This window comes from Medicago sativa, chromosome 4 (assembly GCF_051527215.1).
Source record: "Medicago sativa cultivar Bolivia chromosome 4, Bolivia_mono, whole genome shotgun sequence".
NCBI classification, from domain to species: domain Eukaryota; kingdom Viridiplantae; phylum Streptophyta; class Magnoliopsida; order Fabales; family Fabaceae; genus Medicago; species Medicago sativa.
In genome coordinates, this window is record NC_140752.1 from 32,433,674 (window position 1) to 32,459,219 (window position 25,546).

General features: G+C 35.2%; 1 protein-coding gene and 1 long non-coding RNA gene across 7 annotated transcripts; both read right to left on the reverse strand.

The window, feature by feature from the left end:
- Positions 1-6,947: 6,947 nt before the first annotated feature.
- Positions 6,948-9,266, reverse strand: LOC146928821 (uncharacterized). Its single transcript, XM_085707135.1, has 2 exons — positions 8,617-9,266; positions 6,948-8,472 (listed from the first exon to the last, which is right to left on the reverse strand). The coding sequence occupies exons 1-2, from the start codon at positions 9,264-9,266 to the stop codon at positions 6,948-6,950; spliced, it is 2,175 nt and encodes a 724-aa protein (XP_085563261.1).
- A 2,443-nt stretch (positions 9,267-11,709) lies between these two features.
- LOC146928822 (uncharacterized) lies at positions 11,710-16,011 on the reverse strand. 6 transcript variants are annotated; one of them, XR_015005873.1, is made up of 4 exons: positions 15,863-16,011; positions 13,927-15,743; positions 12,325-12,369; positions 11,710-12,002 (listed from the first exon to the last, which is right to left on the reverse strand). It is a non-coding gene; the product is annotated as an uncharacterized LOC146928822 (long non-coding RNA). The 6 variants fall into 6 exon arrangements; XR_015005878.1 differs by having other exon boundaries at positions 13,594-15,743; XR_015005876.1 differs by having other exon boundaries at positions 13,054-15,743.
- Positions 16,012-25,546: the final 9,535 nt, after the last annotated feature.

The window sequence follows — 25,546 nt, forward strand, 5'->3', positions numbered from 1 at the left end:
TCGTTTTTCTTGCGTTTTTTTTTTTTTTAAAAAAATAAATGATATTCATTCATTCAAATTGATAGAGCACATCGATATAATGTAAATTCGTTAAAAACAAAAAGGATGAATCTGCGAACAAACTCACAACATCCATGTTAATAGCATAAAATGGCAAAGTACAAAAGCCTACACATATGACTATATTCAAGTCTTTGGAATATCCAATCTTCGGATCTGCAATGTTGACGACACCAAAGTCATGGATTGGATCTGCACTGGATCTAAGCTGATATGACAATCCAAACCGAACAAATACCTGAATAAAACAAGAAAGACATTAACCCCACACAAAGACGAGGAACAAAACAACGTTGTACTAAGAGGAAATCACGAAAGAAAAAATGAAATAGATGTGAAAATCACTTATTTCAATAAAAAGGAAAGAGAAAAACGAGTTAGAGCGACGATTTTGGGTCAATAATTGACCCTAAATCACCCCTCTTTGATGGATGAAGGAAAGGATGAAGGAAAAGAAACTATAGTTTTGACGACGGCTCACAAGAGAGAAAGAGAAGAGAGAGATAGTATAAGTTTTTTCTTGCGCTTATAATAAGATTTTAATTAATATACACTTTAAATCTACAATTATTTTAAAATTTCAACTAAAGATTTTCTAACCCTCTTCCCTTTCTCTCTTTTGGAGCTGTCACCAAAACCCTAATTTTATCTTCTTCGTCCACCAAAGAGGAGTGATTTAGGGTCAATTTTCGACCCAAAATCATCCTATAACTCGTTTTTCTTTCTTTCTCTTTTATTGAAATAAGTGATTTTCACATCTATTTTGTGATTTCGTCGTCTTAGTGTGACGTTGGTTTGTTCGTCGTCTTTGTGCGGCGTTGTTTGTCTTCCTTGTTTCGTTTAGATATTTATTCGGTTCAAATTGTTAGATCAGCTTCAATCCAATGCATATCCAATCAATGACTTTGGCATCGTCCACGTTGCAGATCTAGAGACATGAGTATTCTGAAGACTTGAATATAGTCATATGTGTAGGCATTTGTACTTTGTCGTTTTATGCTATTAATATGGATGTTGTGAGTTTGTTTGCAGATTCATCCTTTTTGTTTTTGGCGAATTTGCATTGTATCGATATACTCGATCAATTTGAAAGAATATCATTTATTTTTGTAAAAACAATCTACAAGTATTTTACGCATATATATAATAATGTATTTTCATATTAATTGTCATATTTATTGATTGATGTAACAACATATCATTGAATGTATGTACTTACTCTTTCTAATTATAATTGCCTTTTAAAATTATGTTTGGATTGATAGATGTAATAGAATGTAGTGGGATGAAGTGGTATGATATTATGTTTCATTGTTGGGATTTTTAATAATTGAATGGGATGGCATGAAACATGGAATTCATTCCATCCTATACCACCATCTTTATTTTCTCTAGCGTTCAGACGATCATTTCGTATGTACGCTGATAGGGCCAAACCGCAAGCGCACGGCCTATCGAAGTAATAGTAGTAAGTAGAGTTATCGTTCCGCTAGGGAGTTGTTCAACTTAATTAACTTTTAATGAATGATTAGAGGAGAGAAAGTTGATAAGAAAGAGTTTGATTGCTGTAGGTAAAAACAATAATAATAAAGGGCCTTAGGATCATTGGTTCATCTTAATAACTAATCCTTCACTAGACAAAACCTAAACATCTAATTTCATGATTTACACACTAATTTCTAAAGACCGGTTTCCCTTAGCCCCTCACCTTTCCGATGAAAGTCCGGTGAGAGTTTACTTCTAGCAACCAAGCCTATTTCGCTGACATGATTACTAGAAGATGCATAGAGGATTGAAACTACTCTTTGTCTCAATAATTGCAAAGACTATTTCACTGTTTTGCAATTATTGTCTAGATTCACTTGTTCCAACATCAAGACTCCGCTCTCGCTTTATGAATTGATGTTTGGGATGATGGATTAACGATTATCAAACCCTCCGCTTTCGCTTCCACAGTTTGATAATTGTTAATCCACGTTAAGACGGTGAATCTAGATTAGAAATTAGGGTTACATAGAAATTAGGGTTTAGACATGTTTTGTTTAGGATTGAGTCATTAGACTCCCCAATAATCCTAAGACTAAGAAGTCTACTCACTCATGTTCATCGTAGACATGGAGGAAGAAGAGAGAAATACGGTAAAATAAATTGCAAAGAAAGTAAAAGGGAAAATAAAGACTTTTATTAAAATAGCAATTGAAATAAACAAAGTAAAGCATGATTGTTTATGGTGGAGAGCTACTCTATTTATAGCTTTACATCTGACTTAGAAACTAAGCAACTAGAAGGATAAAACGGTAAAGCTGCAACAGGGTAACTTGGGCTTGAAGAAAAGCAGCAAAAGAGTATCCTGGGGACGGGCACGGCCGTGCCACATGTTGGCACGGGCCGTGCCAAGCTTCTGAGTTTGGGGGAACTTATTTTTGTCCCGTATCTTCGTATTCTTGCGCTGTATTTGCTCCAGTCCTCTTTCTTTTGCTCCAAGGCACCTTCCACCATATATTTATTCCTAAAATAAAATAAAAGACAATTTGAAGTAAAATATTCTAAACTAAAATAAAATGCAATAAAATAAAATCAAATCTAAAATAAAACTAAACTAAATAAGGCAATAAATAATACTATCTATGACTCATCAAACTCCCCCACACTTGAATCTTTGCTTGTCCTCAAGCAAAAGGCAACAAACATAGTAGCAACAAAAGATTGATTATGGCAATATTAAGAACAATGTGTCTCAAAAGAAAGGCTTTGCTTCAAGTACACTAATTACAACTTCAAACACTTCTCATGAACCTATTCTACCCAACATCAAGTCTCAAGTGAGTGTGTGTGTGCAGTCCAACCCTTTTCTTGCTCCTGTATAAGACAGATATTATGAGGAATAGATTCTATCCTTAGTGCTAAAGTAACCGAGAAAAGTCCTTTCTTCATTTCGTATAAGAGTGATGGGAATTAAAGTTAAGATTGAATTAATTTAACAATTAAGCACAAGGGGCTGCAGATGCTTAGGGGCTATCTATCCTCGTAGGAAGTCTTCTCGGATGTAATTGTCCTTTCCCCCTAGATTCAAAATCACCCTAAGCAGTGCTGCAAAATTATTATTTGTTTCATCTCCGCGTAGGAAGTCTTTTTGGATGTAATTGTCCTTTCCCCCTAGCATTGATGAATTTGTTTCACTTTAAGTTCAAATTAAGGAGTCACCACCACAATTAGGAAGTTAGGATGTAATTGTCCTTTCCCCCACATGTTGGTGCCATTCTCCTGCCCCATTTAACATTAACAAATTAAGGAGAATATAACAATTAAGAATCAATTTGATTAATTTTCCCACACAAACTTATACTACTTTTACTCTTAAGACTTTAAAGGGTCTAAGTTAACACTAAAGATAGAACGTGCTCCTTAAAATACCTATTTATACATTTACTCAAGGATTGCAACCGGGTGCTTTTCTCATTGGAGAATTTTCACATTAAAACAAGACATGGGTATAGCAAGAACATAAGAAACACAAGAAACTATTTTCATGTACAAGAAGCAACCTAAGGAAGAGACAAAACAAAAATTTTCATGCCATATTTACATTAAAAACAAGCTACTTAGTTATGCCTCTTGCTATAAAAACAAAACAAAAGAATAAAGTTCAAGGGAGTTTGGGAACACTACGACTCTAGACACTTTATTAGGCCCCCCCCACACTTAGGGGAAGCATTGTCCTCAATGATTCAAAAGAAAAAGAAATTAAAAAGAAGAAGAAGAAATAGAATGGAAGAAAGGGGTGCAGAAAGCTCACAGTGTGCTATAAACAGCAAAAATTGATGAATTTTGGGATCTGCAAGCTGGCACGGCCGTGCCAACCTCAGCACGGGCCGTGCCAACATTCTGTTTTCTTGCCCCTCATTTTGCTTGAAAAACATGGCACGGCCGTGCCAATATTAGCACGGGCCGTGCCAACCTTCTGGTAAGGAGGCTTCAAAAAATTTCAATTTCTTGAATTCTTGTCGAATCATACTTGGACAATTACCTACAAAACAACTTAGAACAAAGAAAAACAAAACAAAAGCAGTTAAAAGCGTGGGTTGCCTCCCACGAAGCGCTCTTTTACCGTCATTAGCTTGACAAAAAGAAAAACAACTTTAAGGCGGGTCAATAAGTCTCCAAGCAGCCACTACTTCAGTTCCTTCCCCTATGTTGTAAACCTTTAGCCTTTGTCCGTTAACTTTGAATGGTCCGGTTTTTTCAGAAAAGATTTCAACAGCCCCATAGGGATAGACCTTGCGGACTTGAAACGGACCCGACCACCTAGACCTTAGTTTTCCTGGAAAGAGCTTCATCCTAGAATTAAAGAGTAGTACAAGGTCACCAACTTTGAAGTCCTTTTTAAGGATATGTTTATCATGCCATTTTTTTGTTCTTTCTTTGTAAATGCGGGCATTTTCATAGGCATCTAACCTAAGTTCTTCTAGCTCACTTAGTTGAAGTTTCCTTTTTTGACCGGCTAGTTTTGGGTCCAAGTTAAGGTTCCTAATTGCCCAATAAGCTTTGTGCTCAAGTTCAACTGGGAGGTGACAAGATTTCCCATAAATTAGCTTAAAAGGAGTCATTCCAATGGGAGTTTTGTAAGCTGTTCTATAGGCCCAAAGAGCGTCATCAAACTTACTTGACCAATCTTTCCTAGAGATAGAAACTGTCTTTTCAAGAATGGCCTTTATTTGTCTATTTGAGACCTCAACTTGTCCACTAGTTTGCGGGTGATAGGGTGTTGCAACTTTATGTTTCACTCCATATTTTTGTAAAAGTTTTTCAAAGTGTTTAGAAATGAAGTGAGACCCTCCATCGCTTATGACAACCCTTGGCACCCCAAACCTTGGAAAGATAACCTTTTTGAACAATTTTATAACTACATGTGCATCATTGGTGGGGGAAGCAATGGCCTCAACCCATTTGGACACATAGTCAACAGCCACCAATATGTATTGATTACCAAAAGAGGAAGGAAATGGCCCCATGAAATCAATACCCCATACATCGAAAATTTCAACTTCAAGGATGTTGTTTAAGGGCATTTCATTCCTTTTTGTAATATTACCGGTGCGTTGACAATTGTCACATTTAGAAACAAAGAGATGCACATCCTTAAAAAGTGATGGCCACCAGAAACCAGATTGAAGTATTTTAAAAGAAGTTTTTTGACTACTGGCGTGGCCACCATAGGAGGAGGAGTGACAATGGTGAAGAATACTACTTACCTCGCTTTCAGGGATGCATCTTCTAAAAACTCCATCCGAGCCTCTTTTGAAGAGGTAAGGCTCATCCCAATAATAGTGCTTGAGATCATGGAAGAATTTTTTCTTTTGCTGGTAGTTCAAGTTAGGTGGTAGTACTCCTGCTGCAAGAAAATTAACAAAATCTGCATACCAAGGTGTGTTAGCTTGTGCCAATAAGAAGAGTTGGTCATCCGGGAAGGAATCATCCAAAGGCAACTCATCCTCATTGGGTTCCCTAAGGCGGGACAGGTGATCAGCTACAACATTTTCAGTGCCTTTTTTATCCTTTATTTTAATGTCAAATTCTTGGAGGAGCAAAATCCATCGGATCAATCTTGGTTTGGCATCTTTCTTGTTTAACAAATATTTTATGGCCGAGTGATCTGTGTAAATAATGATTTTTGATCCTACCAAGTATGACCTGAATTTGTCAATAGCATAGACTACTGCTAATAGTTCCTTCTCAGTTGTAGCGTAATTTACCTGTGCCTCATCAAGGGTCTTACTTGCATAATAAATGGCGTGCATCTTCTTGTCTTTTCTTTGCCCTAACACAGCCCCAACTGCATAGTCACTTGCATCACACATTATTTCAAAAGGTAAATTCCAATCTGGTGGTTGTATGATTGGTGCAGTGACCAGGGCTTCTTTTAACCTGCAAAATGCTTTTAGACATGCATCATCAAACACAAAATTTGCATCCTTAAGGAGCAAGCTTGTTAGTGGCTTAGTGATTGAAGAAAAATCTTTAATGAAACGGCGGTAGAATCCCGCATGTCCTAGGAAGCTTCTAACTTCTTTGACCGAGGTAGGAGGAGACATTTTCTCAATAATTTCAATTTTTGCTTTATCTACCTCTATACCTCGTTCAGAGACTAAGTGTCCTAGGACAATTCCTTCTCTTACCATGAAGTGACATTTTTCCCAATTCAACACTAAGTTCACCTGTTCACATCTTTCCAAAACCTTTTCCAGGTTAGTCAAACAATTATCAAAACTAGATCCATGCACAGAAAAATCATCCATAAAAACTTCCATTATATTTTCAAGAAAATCAGAAAAAATAGACATCATGCATCTTTGAAAGGTAGCGGGCGCATTGCAAAGACCAAAGGGCATTCTCCTATAGGCAAAGGTACCAAAGGGACATGTGAAAGTGGTTTTCTCTTGGTCATCAGGGTGAATAGGTATTTGGAAAAATCCAGAATAGCCATCTAAGTAACAAAAGTGTGAATGCTTAGCTAACCTTTCTAACATTTGGTCTATAAAGGGGAGTGGGAAGTGATCTTTATGGGTTGCTTTGTTAAGCTTCCTATAGTCAATGCACATCCTCCAACCGGTGACGGTTCTAGTTGCAATGGATTCATTTTTATCATTCTTAATGACTGTGAGACCACCCTTTTTAGGTACTACTTGAACCGGGCTAACCCATTTAGAATCAGAAATTGGATAGATGACACCTGCATCTAGGAGCTTTAAGACTTCTTTTTTCACAACTTCTTTCATGTTAGGATTTAGTCTTCTTTGGTGTTCAACGGAGGGCTTATAGTCCTCTTCAAGCAATATCCTATGTGTACACAATGAGGGATTTATTCCTTTAATGTCATCAATGGTGTATCATATGGCTTTAGGGTATTTCTTGAGAACATAAAGCAATTTTTCAGTTTCTACCTCATTCAAGCTTGCATTCACAATAACAGGGTAGGTTGAGTTAGGGCCCAAGAATTCATACCTCAAGCTTGGTGGGAGTGGTTTGAGTTCCACCTTTGGCGCCTCTTTTGGTAGAGGGGCTGCTTCTTCTTTCATTAATTCTTCCATGCCCAAACCTTCCATGGGAGGGTTTTCATTCAATAGCTCCTCGTAGGCTTTGGCATCTCCTTCTAGCTTTGTACCTGCATCACTAACCAAGCATACTTCCAAACCATCATGTGTAGTTGATGCTAAGGAGCATTCTTTCACACAACGGTCAATTATATCTAACATGCAACAAGAATCTTTAATGGAGGGATTTTTCATAAGTTTAGCAAGTTCAAATTCAACAGTATCTCCACCAACATTAAATTCCAATTTCCCATGTTTAACATCAATTATAGCCCCTGCGGTAGCAAGGAAGGGCCTTCCCAAAAGTATGGGTACTTGGTTATCCTCCTCTATTTCCATCACAACAAAGTCCGTAGGGACGTAGATTTCTCCTACCTTGACAGGGACATCCTCTATGATTCCAGCTGGATACTTAAGGGAACGGTCTGCTAATTGTAGGGTCATCCTAGTTGACTTAAGCTCTCCCAATCCCAATCTCTCGTAAAGAGATAAAGGCATCAAACTGACACTGGCTCCTAAGTCACACATTGCTCTCTTTACTACTTCAGACCCTATGACACAAGGTATTGAGAAACTTCCTGGATCCTTAAGCTTGGGTGGCAACTTATTTTGGATGATGGCACTACATTCCTCCGTAAGGTTCACCGTTTCACTTTCCTCAATCTTTCTCTTTTTTGAAAGAATTTCTTTTAAAAATTTAGCATAGGTGGGCATTTGAGTTAGGACATCGGTGAAGGGAACATCAATGTAGATTTTGTTCATCATTTCAATGAACTTTTTAAATTGCTCATCAAGCTTAGACTTGGCAAATCTTTGAGGGAAAGGAATCTTTGGTTTAAAAGGAGGTGGTGTAACTTCCTCATTTTGTAGTTTCTCACTCTCTTCTTTAGCCATCTCACCTTGCGGTTCACTAGTCTCTTCCTCACTAGGCTTGACTCTTAAGGGGTCTTCTAATTGTTTACCACTCCTAATTGTAACGGCGTTCATTCTAGGTTGGCAAAATTGAACAACTAGAGAGAGCTGAGCTTCTAAGACCTTATTGTGAGAGAAGATAGAGTCTACTTTTGATGTAAGTGAAACAAAAGAGTCATTCAAAAGTCTAGTTTGATTTGCAAGCTCTTTGAGCTGCTTGGTTTGGTTAAGAAGATAATTTTCCATTAGAAGTTCAAGATTAGACTTTTGAATAACCTTTTGGTCATTAGCATAACTTGGTGGTGTTGTTCCTTGAACCAAGGGATTTTCATTAGGGCTTTGGTCAAAACTTACCCCTTGGTTGTTTTGAATAAAGTTTATTTTCTCAACACTACCTAGTTTGCATTCACTACATGTTTTACAAGGGGATGTAAGAGTAGTGTCACTAACATTAAGTTTTTCAAATTTGTGGGTTAGTGCATCAATCCTAGAAGCAAGGTGGTCATAGTTAGAGACTTCGTACATACCTGCCCTCTTTTTGGAGGGTGAAGACTTTGTAGCGAGTTCTTCATCAGTCCATAGAAAGAGATTTCGAGCCATGTCTTCAATCAATGCATAGGCTGTTTCGAAGTTTTTGTTCATTAGAGCACCACCTGCAGCTGTATCAACAAAGGTTTTAGTAGCATGAGATAAACCATTGTAAAAAGTGTGGATGATCAACCATTCTTCTAGTTCATTGAGGGGGCAAAGTTTAAGCATGTCCTTAAAACGTCCCCATGAATCATGAAGAGATTCCCCTTCTTTTTGAGTAAATTGAAAAAGCTTTGCCCTTAGTTGGCCGATTTTTGATGGGGGGAGGAAACGGATGAGAAATTCACGCTTCAATTGGTCCCATGAAGTGATGGAACCAACTCTTAGGGAATGGAACCAATTGAGAGCCTTGTCCTTTAGAGAAAAAGGGAAGAGATGTAGTCTCAAGGTTTCTTGGTTTTTCTTATATGTTACGGTGAGCCGCCAAAAGGTTGAGATATGGAGATTGGGATCCTCATCGGGGGATCCCGAAAAATAATTTTGCTGCACCATCTTAAGTTGGGCAGGCTTAATTTCAAAATCTTCATCTTCAACCGTTGGATACACAATAATAGCGTATGGCTCTTCCATTGAAGGAGTCACGTATTCCTTAAGAGCACGTCTTTCAGCCATGTTGGTATTATTTTTATGCTTTCCAAGAAGTTAATGATGAAGAAAAATAAAAATAAAAACAGAAAAAGAAAGAGAAGAAGAGAGAATTCTAACCACTAAGAAAAAGCTAATTAAATTAGTTAACTCCCCGGCAGCGGCGCCAAAAACTTGATAGGGCCAAACCGCAAGCGCACGGCCTATCGAAGTAATAGTAGTAAGTAGAGTTATCGTTCCGCTAGGGAGTTGTTCAACTTAATTAACTTTTAATGAATGATTAGAGGAGAGAAAGTTGATAAGAAAGAGTTTGATTGCTGTAGGTAAAAACAATAATAATAAAGGGTCTTAGGATCATTGGTTCATCTTAATAACTAATCCTTCACTAGACAAAACCTAAACATCTAATTTCATGATTTACACACTAATTTCTAAAGACCGGTTTCCCTTAGCCCCTCACCTTTCCGATGAAAGTCCGGTGAGAGTTTACTTCTAGCAACCAAGCCTATTTCGCTGACATGATTACTAGAAGATGCATAGAGGATTGAAACTACTCTTTGTCTCAATAATTGCAAAGACTATTTCACTGTTTTGCAATTATTGTCTAGATTCACTTGTTCCAACATCAAGACTCCGCTCTCGCTTTATGAATTGATGTTTGGGATGATGGATTAACGATTATCAAACCCTCCGCTTTCGCTTCCACAGTTTGATAATTGTTAATCCACGTTAAGACGGTGAATCTAGATTAGAAATTAGGGTTACATAGAAATTAGGGTTTAGACATGTTTTGTTTAGGATTGAGTCATTAGACTCCCCAATAATCCTAAGACTAAGAAGTCTACTCACTCATGTTCATCGTAGACATGGAGGAAGAAGAGAGAAATACGGTAAAATAAATTGCAAAGAAAGTAAAAGGGAAAATAAAGACTTTTATTAAAATAGCAATTGAAATAAACAAAGTAAAGCATGATTGTTTATGGTGGAGAGCTACTCTATTTATAGCTTTACATCTGACTTAGAAACTAAGCAACTAGAAGGATAAAACGGTAAAGCTGCAACAGGGTAACTTGGGCTTGAAGAAAAGCAGCAAAAGAGTATCCTGGGGACGGGCACGGCCGTGCCACATGTTGGCACGGGCCGTGCCAAGCTTCTGAGTTTGGGGGAACTTATTTTTGTCCCGTATCTTCGTATTCTTGCGCTGTATTTGCTCCAGTCCTCTTTCTTTTGCTCCAAGGCACCTTCCACCATATATTTATTCCTAAAATAAAATAAAAGACAATTTGAAGTAAAATATTCTAAACTAAAATAAAATGCAATAAAATAAAATCAAATCTAAAATAAAACTAAACTAAATAAGGCAATAAATAATACTATCTATGACTCATCATACGCTCTTTTTATTGTGTTAATGCACATAAATTACAAAAAAAAAAGTATTTCTGTAACTTTGATTATATTATTTTGATTTTGATTAAAATTATAGTTATACATAATAGATATTTTATAGTTTCATATTATAACAAATTATACTTATATTTTTTAACGATGACAAAATTATAACAAATATAATTAAAATTCTTATATTTTAAATGACACAAATATAAATTATTTGGGAGGTATGCAAGAGAATGAAACCACTTAATTCCATCATTACTCCTTTACCCCTATTTTATTTATTTATTTATTTTGTCAAGTAACATAGTGGCTAGAATTCACCTTAAGTAAGGTGTTCTGCATGTCCCTACCAACTGAACTATGCTCATAGAAACCTATTTTATTTTATTTTATTAGTTCATCACTGCACCGATTCTAATGATTATATTGAAGTGTTATTGTGCACATGTTTCTTCTTGTTCTGTACTAGTGTGTGACACCCGTGCGTTCGCACGGGTTGAATTAGCTAATCAACCGACTAATAAAAAGCAAGTTATCACGCAACCATACGAATCACACAAAATGCAAATCAATACATCAATAAAACAAACAAACCAAATCACATAGTGGATCAGAGTCCATTGTACAACACGAACGACCAAGGCAACACTTAAAGTACAACTAAATCATCGAACATATTAAACATTAAACCACACCCACAAATAAACATAAAGCATAACACACGTCAGTCAGACAATTGGACATCGCTAAACTCGAACACATACGAAATTAGACAATTGGACAACGCTTGACTCGAATTGCCACTAAACGTACTAAGATATATCTTTGGCCCAGTTTGACAATTGAAGCAAGCCATTTGACTACCCTTTGTTCACTTGTGAGGTTATAAACTACATAAGACTTCAACAATATATAATAACTAAATGCCAATACATATTTATTCAATAAGATGCCTTCCCAAATACCATGAGCAGTATATTACCAAATCTCCCATTAACAAAAGTTCAATTTCAATGGTACATTCATCACAAATTTGTAAAAACTCTGCTAAGATAAATTGTTACAGAGAATATAAGACAAATAAAAAAATATTTTAATATACATTACCAAGATGTTCTCATTTTACATTAACTGCTGAACATGAGTACACTCGTATTCTTTTTAACAATATCTTCATAATATCTCTCTAGTGCTCAATACTCAATAAATTGCAAAAAATAACCTTACAAATAAAAAAAAAAAAAATTAAAACATCAAGCATAAATAAGATCAATTAACTTTTTATAAAACAGATTTAACTTGTGTTCTCTCAAACCATGCTTTCCACCACTTCATTGTATGCTTTCGACATCTATCACACAAAGCCTGCACAAAAAAGACACCAAATAACCCACATCTCATCAGCAAAATGACATGAAGAGATGAATAAAATAACTAAATTTCACATAGCATAAATCAACCGACAGCACTAAAAGCATATAGTCATTGATTCCATGATCAAATTTGACAGTAAAATAAGAGGTTTCAGGACACTTTAATAGATAATAGATAAATGGTAATATACATGATAGCATAGTAGGTAAATCCATACCATAATAGTAAAGGTAAAGTTGTCATCTAGAAAGGAAAAAGGAAATTATATTTTTTAAGATAGCAGCCACCTTTTAAGCATAAGGACAACACTTACATTTGTCATCACAAAATTTCTTGAAAGGTTTCTCCACATTTGAGTCTACACATACAAAGTTAGTGATCACAATTTAGAGATTGTGTTCATGACTCAATCAACGAATAATGGCATGTATCAAATTAATTAACTATAATAATTAGACTATGTAATGAAGAAGAGACACACGGTATAGCTGAGATTGATTATTAATTTCTCTGCTATTTATAACAGCTTTTGATTCAATAGTGAAACAACACTGCTATATAATGGTATTATTTTTCAAGTACTATACTAAATATCTATGTTTTAGACCAAAAAACGAAGAGAAAAGACAATGTTGGTAACAAAACTAAGACGACAATGTCAATAACAATGTTGACAGTATTTTAATATACATTACCACACCATAGTTGAATATGCATTACCATAAGAAGGCAATGACAAGTATATATGTCTACCACAATGTTCTGATTTTACATTAACTGTTCAAAATCTACACAATGTTCTCATTTTACATTAACTGCTCAACATGAACTTGTTTTATTTACTTTTGAATCGGCAAAATTTATTACCACACAGTCAAGGCAAACAGGAAGGGAGAGAAAAAAATACAAAGATACAGTTGACACAAGTGAACAGAACCAAGACAACAAACACAGGCTACACAAAAAAAACTAAAAAGCCCCAAACATAATTCCCAAAACAACAGCACCAATCAAAACACCATCAAGGGCTTGAACATCCCACCCAATTTGCTCAAAACCAAAGCCATCACCACCCGAAAAAGTTCCAGCCAGACCCGCAAAACTGAAACCAGAAACAACCGAAACCAGCAACAACATACAACAGAAGAAAATAACCATCATCTGAGAAAACAATCTCCATGGTACCAACTCCATTCATAAAACATACACAGGGGACACCTTTAAGCGGCTCAAATACTCAATCTTATTCAACGCACACCCTTTCAAATACTCAAACGGAATAGCCAAATTTGGGGGAGTAATCATGTGAACACCAAACCAAGAGAACACCTTTTGCCAAACTCTAGCAACCAAGAGATTACTCATTCTTATTAACAAATAAAATTCTTCCTACCTTTCTTATTTATCAAATGTTTATGTCCCTCCTTGATGCTAAACTTTTTTAGACTACTCAAATCACCTATGCTAGATGTATGCATAAACCAGTCTTTTTGGTCATGAGTACACTCATTCTTATTCACAATATCTTCATAATATCTCTCTAGTGCTCAATACTTAATAAATTGTAGAAAAAAACTCTTACAAATAACATCAAGCGTAAGATCAATTAACTTTTTGTGTGTTCTCTAAAATCATGCTTTTCACCACTTCCTTGTATGCTTTCTACATCTATCACATACACCCAGTACAAATAAATCGAACATCAATAATAAAAGCTTATAGTCGTTGGTTCCATGATCAAAGTTGACAAAACACGTATAAAAAGGAACCAATCAGAGCAATGTGAAATCTCCAAAAGTTAGGGAGTAAATCAATAACAAAACATGCATATCATGTCACACAACCAACCCCATCATAATTACTGCAAGAAAAAGGAGAAACATGGTGAAAGTGTTGCAAGACAGATAGGCCAAACCTTGATAGAATATTCCAAATCGTATACCAGCTTTTTAATTGTGCCTTCAGGCTTGTATTGTGCCAGAGTATAGTCCATGTCAAATCCCACACCAAAAATGCTCTTCATATTCAATGACCGGTTACAATATATATGTTCTAGAAAGATATAGTCCAAGGGATGGAGATAGACCTCATAATGAGCTCATGCCCATATCATAAAGCATTCAAAGAAGCATGAAATAGATGATTCAACCAAGACTGCAGGTGGAAGAAGTTAGAAGGGAAACCTATCAATTTTAGAAAGAAAAAAAAAATAGATGAACAATAAGAGCAAGAAATCAATCACAGTGATGAAAATGAACACCAATTTCTTTCCCCGCCACAGCTCCGTCACTTTCTCTGTTATTTCCTTCTCAGTGATGGATAGGGTGGTGCCGTAAGTCTAAGTTCTTAAAGGTTTGTAGTAATCACATAATTCTAATATAAAAGGCTTGCAAATCTAAAGAGTGTATTTTATTCGCAGCTTGTTAAGAGATTGATATTGATTGATATATAATGCTAAAATCATACACATAGCCATTGATGCGTCAAATAGACTCCTTGAGTATGTGCAGGGAACACATGATCTGTCAAAATTAGTGCATAAGAAATATTGATCTAACCTTTACTTGTTGAGCTCTTCTTTTAAAATGAAACATGCCTTCATCACAAATTAGTTTGAAAACTGTTAATGTCTTTAAGATATGTAGAAGAGTTAAAAAATTCACCTTCAAGCACTGCAAAGTGGCTCTATTATATAGACATTTGGTGTCTCTCCAATATAAACTTGATGAAATTAATGAGAAAAAATTATCATCTTTCCATGAGAGAGAGAACAGTATAACAAACAAAAGGCAAATATTTTTCTCATGGACATTTTCTCAAACACCTACAATGCAGTTTATCCCTACTATTGATTCTAGCCCTACTAAAGTACCCACCCCTCAAAATCAAGTAGTTTAACAACTAAAACTGACATTGGGATAACAAATCACAAAATTTTAACAGCTTGACATATAAACTTGCAAAGGGAACAAATAATTTTACCTCACAAAATCTGCAGAGAATGGTAATATTATACACAAAAGCTGATTATAAAAAAGAAACATAGGGAAGATAGAAATTTACCAAGAATTGATGTGGTAGATGCTTCAAACGAATAAAAGAATAGCAAGAACAAACCAGCAAGAACACAAAAATTAGAATAAACAAAAAGACAGCAATAAAAAAATAATGGAGAAGTTGACGTTAAACTTACCCTATCCTTAATTCTCCACGAGTCCATCCCATGAACAATGTCAGCCAACATATCTCCATTGCAATAGCAAAACTCACTGCCAAAACAAAATTCTGGAAACGAATTTGATTGTGAAAGAAAAATGAATGCACACAACCATTAAATATAGCATCAGCACCACACAGAACAATATCATGACAAAACGGCAATCAGGCACCACCAACAACAAAACAAAACTGCAATCAACAAAAGAAGACAAAACCCATATAAAATGAAAGGAAAAACCAACCCCACCACAGAGAAATTATGGACCCGAATTAAAGTACTGCCGGAAATTTTTCAAGTACCGGACCCATTATCTGACAAATCCAACTACAATCTCTGCAAAATCCGTATTAACATCGGGAACGCGCGAGAAATCCATACAAAGAAGTCTTCTTCGAGCAACTTTCAAATTATAATCCACAAACCGACATAAATCCCCAAATTAAAACAGCCATTGAAGAGTTGGATCTAGCGCAAATAAACCCTCCTACAGGACGATGTCCCAAAGTAAATCCCTGCACAATCCACATAAACAACAGTAACGCGCAATCAAGGTCTGCAAAGAAGTCTTCTGATAGCAGCTTTCGGATAATTTCACAAAAAAACGACGGGAAAGAAGAAAAGAAAGACCCACCACAAAGCAGCTTTTGAATTATCCACCACAAAGCGACGGAAAACCAGATCTCGAAGGGGCCATGGAGGTTCTGGATCTAGCGCAAAGAACCCTTTCTACAGGATGCTGCGTTTGGAACAGGGAAGCTCGCTATGTTAAGATTATAGATTTATGTTTCCTCTCTAGCAATCTCGTTGATTGTATCATTTCAACAAATTTTGTTAAATTCCATTTTTTTTCTTTCTTAAACCTTTGACTTTGAAATTAGACAAGACGTTACAAAACTTGATGGGAACACCCCAAATGAATAGTTTTGTGAAAAACTGAAGCTATAAGAATCTTACTTAAATTAGGGTCTCAATAATAATTAAATGAGAATATGCTTGGTTGTTATTGAGATACATTCATTTATTGAGAAAGGAAACATAAAATACCTAACAGATTCTTGTGTTTAGAAAATGAATTTAACATAAGATAAAAACATAGGCTTGGATTTTTAGTGATTTGTTATTACGACAAACCAATAATCCCTAAACGCTCGTATAATCTGAACTTTAAACCAAGAAACTATTGAACTTTTAAACTCTAATCTTTTCAGCTAATCAACACTAGAAACAATATCGGTAATTACTTTTAACTCCCTGTGGACAATTATCTTTTTACTACTCGATAAGAACCATACGCTTGCGGATTCGTGTCAACTAATCTACAACAACATTATGTAGACTAACTTTTTGGTAATTATGCATGAAATCTAATGGTAAGATCCCTCTGCAGGTATCACCAAAAAAACTAATCCAAGTGAATTCAGAAACAAACGATAGTAATACCAAATATCAAATATATCATGGAGTACTAACTAAATGTAAATCTAAAGAAAAAAGAGTATTTTCAAAGCATACCAAAATTGAAGGCAAATAAATCATCATTAGAAAGATGGATTACTAATCCAATTTAATTCAGAATAACAATCATACCAAATATCAAAAGCATTGAATCATATATTTGAAATAAAACAAATACAGTTTCTTAAAACTGGAATTTTGGCAATAGATATAATGTGGATGTAGATCATTTTCATGTACTAACATTTATGTTGGGCTTCCAATACATACTTCTACATATATAAACAAAATATCAAATTTACAAGTATTCAAAACTTTCTAGTTAGAAGATTCAAATAGAAGTTTTAACCTAAACAAAAACATACTATGATAGTTTGCATCACTAACAAAAAATAAGTATGAAAAAAAAAGTAACTACTGAGAGATTTCAATGGAAAGAACTTTAGTTCATGCCCTTGTATCATGGCTTTAGTGAGATTGTGGGTTTAAAAAGCTTTTTCGTTCAAGAAAATATATAGGACTTAAAGTTGCTTGTGTTTGACATATGAAACAAAGAGAATGTAGTCTGATGTTAGATGCAAAATTGTAAAAGATCTAGTATGAATATTTGAGAAGCATTACTTTTATAGTGGCGCAGTTGTTATTATTAGAGTGGTGCTAGCATCACTCTTTTTACAACACCCTCTCCACCACTCATTTTTTTTATTGGTTTAAATCATGGTGGGTCTCATTTTTTGGAAATGGGTTCCACTTAAAGTGGTGAGCCATACAATGGTTTCTTCCAATAAGAAAATGAGTGTTGGAAAGAGAGTGTTCCTAACATTCCTCTTATTATTAACAATGGATTAAAGATCAATTATGCATGATTCCAAAATCCCTCATGATCCATATGATAACAAATTCCAAAAACAAATCATAGTCTATTTAAAAACTTTTCATCTAAGGAGATATTTTATGGCCCAAAATATGATGCACCAAATCACAAGGCAAGGACCCTTATAAAATAAAAATAAAATAAAAAATTAAAGATATACAAAATGCCAATGAGCATAGCCAATGAATTGATATTACAAAGGTGTACACTACTTGCAGACACACAGAGGTCCAAAATAATTACAAAAATGAAACCAAAACTCACACCTATCATTATGACTATCAAACTACTATTACTCATAACTTTGTTTACCTTTTTTTTTTTGAAGAGACACTGATATATAGCAAACTACAATATGAAACACCTCTGCTGCGCAACAACAGTCTACATGCCAAAATCCAACTCCGAATTATGGAGAAAATTATCTCGAACTCTCTCAGAATTATACAGAGAATTACCTTCAACCAGCTCTGAATAGTTACACACAAACCTCTGAATATGAAAATCCAAAACAGAGATTGCATTAGCATATATTTTGAAGTTATGATAACAAAGGCTAATACATTATTCGACAAAGCTATAGAAAAAACATTGAAAAAACCTATTAATTGGAACCTTCAATTTCGAAACATGTTAGCTACTTGTGTTCATTCAATTTGCACTTCCTCATAATTTTTTTCTTTATCATGCTTACTAAACAAATTTGGAACATGTTTGACTATTTTATTTATACCTCACAATGATGTCAAGTTGTGATCAAGTAAAACAATAGGTGAATGACCCTATGCAAGCTATCCAAAGAGGTCAATTGATAAGTACAAATGCAAAAACAAAACAAAAAATAATCGGATGCCATACTTAACCTTTGACATTAAAAAACTACACTAACAATAGAACATTACTAAATATCACTTATTTCTTAGATCTAGATTAGGTATTAGTATCTTCAGATTAAGTTTAAAGAATAAATAAAAATTAAAAGTAGAATATTTGGTTGATAAAGTCATAAAGTAACAAATTTTTATCCCCCATTTGCATTTCCATCTTTGTAAACTTCTCTCCTTCAATCAATTAGCCTGTCAACATTATCAATTTATGTAAAAAGTAAAATAAAACTAAAATGACTTATAAATGTAAAGCATGGCAGGTTGGACTTAAATGGGTTGACAAATTACCTAACTACTGCTCAAATTATCATGTCTAGAAAGTAGCATACATACATACTTATAAGTCAGTCCTTGAGATGATCCAAATGAGTTTCAACAAAGAAACCATTTACAAACAGAATGCAACAACCCAATAAGAAAAAAATATGCTTCGGACCTGAAGCTAGCCAAACCACCATCCCTAAAATAAGAAAAAAACCAAAACGTAAAGTTCATAAATACAAAAAGAGACCTGTCAAATTTAACAAAAGTAATAAATTAAAAGAAAGCCTCAGTTATCCTTTGTTTCCTTGATCTTAGCCAATTGACAACTACAAAGAAAATTGGATACAAGACATAACAATTTGATAGCTTTTGTTTCTTTGATCTTTGCTAATTTAAGCACCATGACAACATGACCAGTTTGCAATTTTTATACAAATAGGGGCTATAATGACAGCGCCTAACACATTCAAGGAGAAAGATGGCGGTTTAAGGATCAAAGAACACATTACTATGAGTGGTGACGTATAAACATAAGCTCTTCATTGTTGGTTATAGTTTTTTCTCAACATTTATGCTTCTTAACCTCTTGTTGAACCCTTCTCCTAATTTTAGACCTTTTTTTGCTTACTTGTAACCATTAAGAAGGTTGAATAAAGTAAGAAGAAAATTATTTAAAAAAACCATTTTTATCCAAAGTCATATAACATGGCAACAAACACAGTCGTATCAAGTAAGCCGTCTTCAACTATAGAGATATCTTCCCGTCAAACAACACTTGATTCTAAAACTCATGTTTCATGGTTTCCATTATTAGAACAAAACCAAAACAACCACCATAAATAACAAAAACAAAGTAAAATACAAAGCAAAACAACGTGAGCAAACACACAAATAAGGTGTCATCTTGTAATAGAAATTCTATAATTCTATAAAACAGAAATTCACAACCCCATTTAGTTCTTCAAATATTTTAAATAAAGCTCGAGACTTTTCAAAACAAAACTTAATAAAACAACCAATCTAGCAAATGGTTTTGTTCGAAATTTCACAAATGAAAAGTAAAACCAACGATTTTGAGTTGAAAAGTTCATAGTTTTCTTCTACAAACATAAAATTAACAACTTTCTTGCATGAGAAGGTTAAATAAATAACAACTGAAATTAAAAAAAAAAAACTCCAATACTTGGTAACCCCAATTGTTCAATTTTGATTTTTTGTTAAATAGTTGCATTTTCTCCAAAGGAACACTCATATGTAGAATTAAATTTGATTGAACCACCGAGTAAGAGAAATCTGACCCAATAGAAAGAGAAAATGTTTTGCAAAGGTAAAATGGTGGTAGAGATTTCTAAGCCCTAACAAATTGATAGAAATTAGAGGAAGATAGTGAGAGGGAGTGCACCTAAAATTGATGCAAGACATTCCATCCCAACCATTATCCTCCACTCCTCACACATCGTTACTTACGATTTCACCGAAATCTGATTGAAATTTCACAGATTTTATCGAGAAAGTTATAGCTGCACGGCACACATCAGAATGAGTCCTCAGGATTTACAATTTGGCTAGCATAACCTAATCAACAGTGAGCAAGACTTAACTCAGGAGGTGGCTTCCGGCGTATTTCAGATCAAAATTGTTGTCTCCACTTTTCAAAAGGAAAGCCCAAACACATATATGTGACTGGGCGAGTGCATTGAGCCTTGTGACCTTTTCTAGGAAAAAAGTCATGGAATTAAATGTTGGGCAAGTGGGTTGGCTGCACTTTGAATTGGAATAGCAAATGAGTCTTTGGAAATAACAAATCATAATTATGAGTTGAGTTGTAGGTCTCGAAAATAATTAATTGAGGATTTGGGAGGGAAATTTGAATTTGAATTTGAAAAAACATTAATTAAGGTGGTCTAAGCTTGCACCACACACCTTACTTCTTAGCCTAGGAGGGCAACATTATAGCTTGACCTAACAAGCTTATAAAGTAAGAAAGATTTTGTTTAAAGGCACACGTAATACAATGATACTTAATTATATTTTATTACTTATTTTTCTTAAAATAATTCTATCTACTTACTTTTTTTAATACTATAATTTTAATATCAACAATTCAAATAAATTTCTAAGGTAACCACTTTAGAAAACTATCAGTCAACATCAAATATATCTGGGTGAGCTTCTGAGGTAACTCCAACTTCTGAACCATCAAAGGCAACAACGGGTTCTGAGGGTTGTTCAAGTTTTGTAGCATCTTCAGTGATCTGTATCTCTGCAAAGCTTTCAACTAACTCTGACATTTTATTGTCAGACCTTGGTCATCAAATTTGATATGTATTGATTCTTCAACTGTATTAGTTTCATAATTATACACTCTTTGATTTCTATGGAGTCTGCATCCTCTTAAGAGGTTCTTATTCTGATAAACAAATTCCTTCTCCCTTGTTTCTGTTGACACGATAAATCATTGAAGCTAGCTTGCTTTTGCCAATGCCATCAATGATAAACTCCTCAAAAGCATTACCATATTTGTTTAGAGGTCTATCATCTTTCTTCTGAATATATGAAAGCTAACCTTTTTCCAAAATATCATTTCTCATTGAAATATTTTCATTATTTATCAAGAGATGTCTAGTTTGATATTCCATAAACTTGGATTCCTCTCAACAAATCAAACCTTTTTTGAATTGTTTTTTTAAAGTTTTTGATTTGTCTAAATAACGACTTACAAGTTCTTTGACATCATCCACAAGCTCTTCATGAGTCAGTTTAGAAAATACCTCATCAAAGCCTGATTAGCTTCTTCATCATCTTTGTCAGATTTTGACTTTTTGTCAAGCTCATCCCATGTTGCCATAAGACTTTTTGTAGAGCTTTCTTTCTTTGACTTGTCCTTTAAAGGTGAGAAAAACACAAGAAGGGGGTTGAATTGTGTTTGCTTTTTCTTCGTTTTCTCCTAAGTTGAAACTACTGATCAGAAGCAGATAGAATTCCACTTCTGAAGTAAAGTTCAGGATCTAAATGCAGCGGATAAAACAGAGAGAGAGAGAGAGAGAGAGAGAGAGAGAGAGAGAGAGAGAGAGAAGAAAGATACAAAGCAATTATACAGATTCCTTCCACAAACCGGAAGTAGTCCTGTCCCCCTGCACCTCCAAGGAGTGTTCACTAAAAATGATCTTTTGCCTGATATGGTTATTGTCATGTGAATGATCAATTTCAAATCCATTCCAAATCTAAAGGAACATCGTTGCAGGCATAGCTGTTTTTCTTGTCCTGTAGCAGAGACAAAAACAGAGTAGTGGAGGTAGTAGTTGTACACCTCGTACAATTGTACTTTGTCAACGCTCTTTAAAGAACAAGCATCCAATGCCTTCAAATCCTTTCAAAATAGTCGTTGCTTCACTCTTCTGGTCTTCTGCAATGCTAGGCGTGATTAAATCCTTTGAACAGCCTTTGAAGCTTTAAGTCTCTCATCTTCTGATGAACTTCAGCTTCTGGTGATATTGCTTCTGATGAGGTGCTTCTGATGACCTTGCTTCTGATGATGACGTCATCATTTCAGGAGTACTTGACTTCAAGAGCACTTGAATTCAGATGCATAAAGCTTCCTTCTTGTTGATTCCATTGCTCTCATTTGTTCTTCCAGTACCTAAGCTTTAAGTAGACACAAAATTTTTGTCTATCGTCCTGTACACTTGAACAAATATTAGCATATCCAATTGACAATTTTTAATACCTTGTTATCATCAAAACTCCAAAGGGTAGTGTTAAACACATTTTGTTCCAACATCCTTCTGTAACTCTAGATAATTAGCTATAAAGTGACCAAGTCTCCTGTGGTTGAAGCTTCCTTTCTGATCATCTTTCTTGTTCTTGTAGCCTGATCCTTTTGATCCACTGCTTTTACCTGGAAACCTCATTTTCTTGGTCAGGTACTGAAATCTTTTGGTCAAATATGTTATCTCTTTAATATATGAATCATGATCAGATCCTCCATTAGGAGTCTCTTCTTTTTATTCAACAGTTTGAAGAGCTTTAGCATATTTTCCCTTAGATTTCAGAGCAATAGATTTTGACTTCTTAGCAGGTTCCTCTCCAATAAGCTCAATCTCATGACTTTTGAGATAACTTATCAGATTCTTCAGGCTTAGCGTGTTCAAATTCTTTGCTTCATGAATGGCTATATCCTTTGGTCTGAACCTGGTAGGAAGACTTCTAATAATCTTTTTGACATGGTCAGGAACACTATAGCTTTTATTCAGACCCTAAAGGCCGGATACAAGAGTTTGAAACCTTGAATACATGGTTTAAATATCTTCATCCTCCTTCATTCTAAAAAGCTCATACTAACGAATCAATTGGTTACCATAGCATTCTTTACTTGTTGTTTTCCTTACTAAGTATATGTGATGCTTCCTTTAGAGTTTTCTTTGAGCTTCAATCAAACTCTTTCTATCCACTACCATTCCTTATGTATCAATAGAAAAATTAACACCATCTTTAATGATGTCCCACAAATCATCATCAACTCTTATGATGTGATTGTACATCTTGCTTTCCACTATGAGAATTGAGTTTAATTTCCATTAAAGGATGGAGGTGTAACAGAGTAATTGTTCTTCTCAGAGGAAGAATTATTGTTGTTGTAATCGTACTGAACTGCAATACCATTACCACCTGTACCAGAACTACTACTACAATCAGAAGATATGTTTTTCTCTTAGGATATTTTCTGTGACATGGTTATTTGGCTGAGCATAGTCCGTTCTCTGATACCAACTGAAGGTGAGAAAAACACAAGATGGTGGGTTGAATTTTGTTGGCTTTTTTAAACTCTTTCTAAGTATTTCACTGATGAGTCTGAATGAATTCAGAGTTTGGCTCATGTTTTGAGTGCAGGGGATTAAATTAAACACAAAGAGAGGAAGAGAGAACGTGAGACACAAAGCAATTATACTAGTTCATTCTACAAACCAGGAGTGGTCCAGTCCACTTGCACTCCTGTTAGGTTTATAGACTTGAGTTGGCCGCATTTTGTTAAAACCAGAGATCTAGCAAGATGTCGAACAAGACGTCTTGACATGTTGGCACAACAATATAGCCTGCCTTGTTCCGCTTTCTTGGAGATTACATTTTAAACGTGAGATCCCTGAAGATTATCTGAAGATTTCATTCACAAGGAGAGTTGACCAAAAAGCGTGTGGTTTCTAGAAGCAGAGATAGGTGGTTATTATTTAGCGTGTTTCTTAATAATAATGTTGTAACATTTAAGGAAACATTTTATCTGCTTCATGATTCTGTGCTGAAAACCATGTGGTTCAGCTGGATGTTTGCCCGAGTTATGCATCAAGTCCATTCTACATTCAGGCTATATAAAGGAAGACTCAAGACCTAATTCACCACTGAAGCCGTCATTCACAAAAGTGTCCTTTAGGGTTTTAGTCTATCCTTGTTATTTACGAGCCACCCTTGTATCATGTTGATGCATAGAGTATGACTGTAATTGAGTTGTAAACTCTGAATCACTCAAAAGGTTGTAAGCAAGAGTTGATTTTCTCTCTAAGAGTGTGTCTCCATTATTTTTGTTACTACTGAGTCAATCGTTGGGATTGTGGTTGAGATGAAGTGAGAGGGGGATCTCATATCTAGGAGTGTCTTTGATAGAAATTGCACGGGTAGTTATTAGGTGCAAAGCTAGTAGACTGGAGATAGTTTTTATGTACGCTTCAAACTAATACTATTATAGTGAATTTCCTTCCTGGCTTGGTAGCCCCCACACGTAGGTGACGTTGCACCGAACTGGGTTAACAAACTACTTGTGTTTTTACTTCCTGCTTTATTATTAGAGTTTTTGTTTGTTATATGTGTTGTCACGATGTCTTGACATCTCACTTGTCCTGACATTGTGTATAATATATTTACTGTGTGCCAGAATTTTAATTGGAATCAGAGCAGGCACCCTATTCTGTTTCTGGGTGAGCTCCAGGGAAAATATTTTCTTGTACGATGGAAAAGGAAGGCGGACAAGCTAACATACCACCTGTTCTGGATGGGTCCAACTATGACTACTGGAAAGTGTGCATGATGGTATTCCTTAAGTCTATTGACAGTAGGACTTGGGAAGCCGTTCTAAAAGTTTGGGATCATCCTCTGGTTAAGGATAAGGATGGCAAGGATACAACTGAGTTGAAACCTGAAGAGGAATGGTAAAAGGAGGAAGATGAACTTGCACTTGGAAACTCGAAAGCCTTGAATGGCTTGTTTAATGGAGTTGACAAAAATATGTTCAGATTGATGAATAACAGTACCGTGGCCGAGGATGCTTGGGACATCTTGATAACTACACATGAAGGTACATATATGGTTAAGATGTCAAAATTGCAGTTGCTCACCACTTAATTTGAAAACCTATGAAAGATGATGAATCCATTCAATACTTTCACATGAATATCCTTGATATTGCAAATGCTTCAGGTGCTTTGGGGGAAAAGATGACTGAAGAAAAGCTAGTAAGAAAAAGTCTTAGGTCTCTTCCCGGGAAGTTTGATATGAAAGTAACTGCCATTATTAAGAACATCTCATCTGACATCAGCAAAAACAGTGATTCTTAGAGAAATGCTAAGGCTGAAGAACAACCAAATCAAGAAAAAGGTCTTCAATGCAATGGGTGTGATGGTTTTGATCACCTCGGATCTGAGTGTCCTACTCATCTCAAGAAATAACAAAAAATCTATGTTGTTTCCTGGTCTGATGAAGATGATTCTGAAGAAGAACCAAACGATGAAAGTGTATATCATGTCACAGTGCTTACTGGAAGGTGTGATTCAGATGAAGACTCTTATGG

Coding starts and splice junctions, on each gene's coding strand:
- LOC146928821 (XM_085707135.1), bottom strand. CDS start 9,266: ATGGCTGAAAGACGTGCTCTTAAGGAATACGTGACTCCTTCAATGGAA. Junction 8,473..8,616: donor GATGAAGAACTCGCTACAAA/GTCTTCACCCTC, acceptor TAAAACATGTAG/TGAATGCAAACTAGGTAGTG.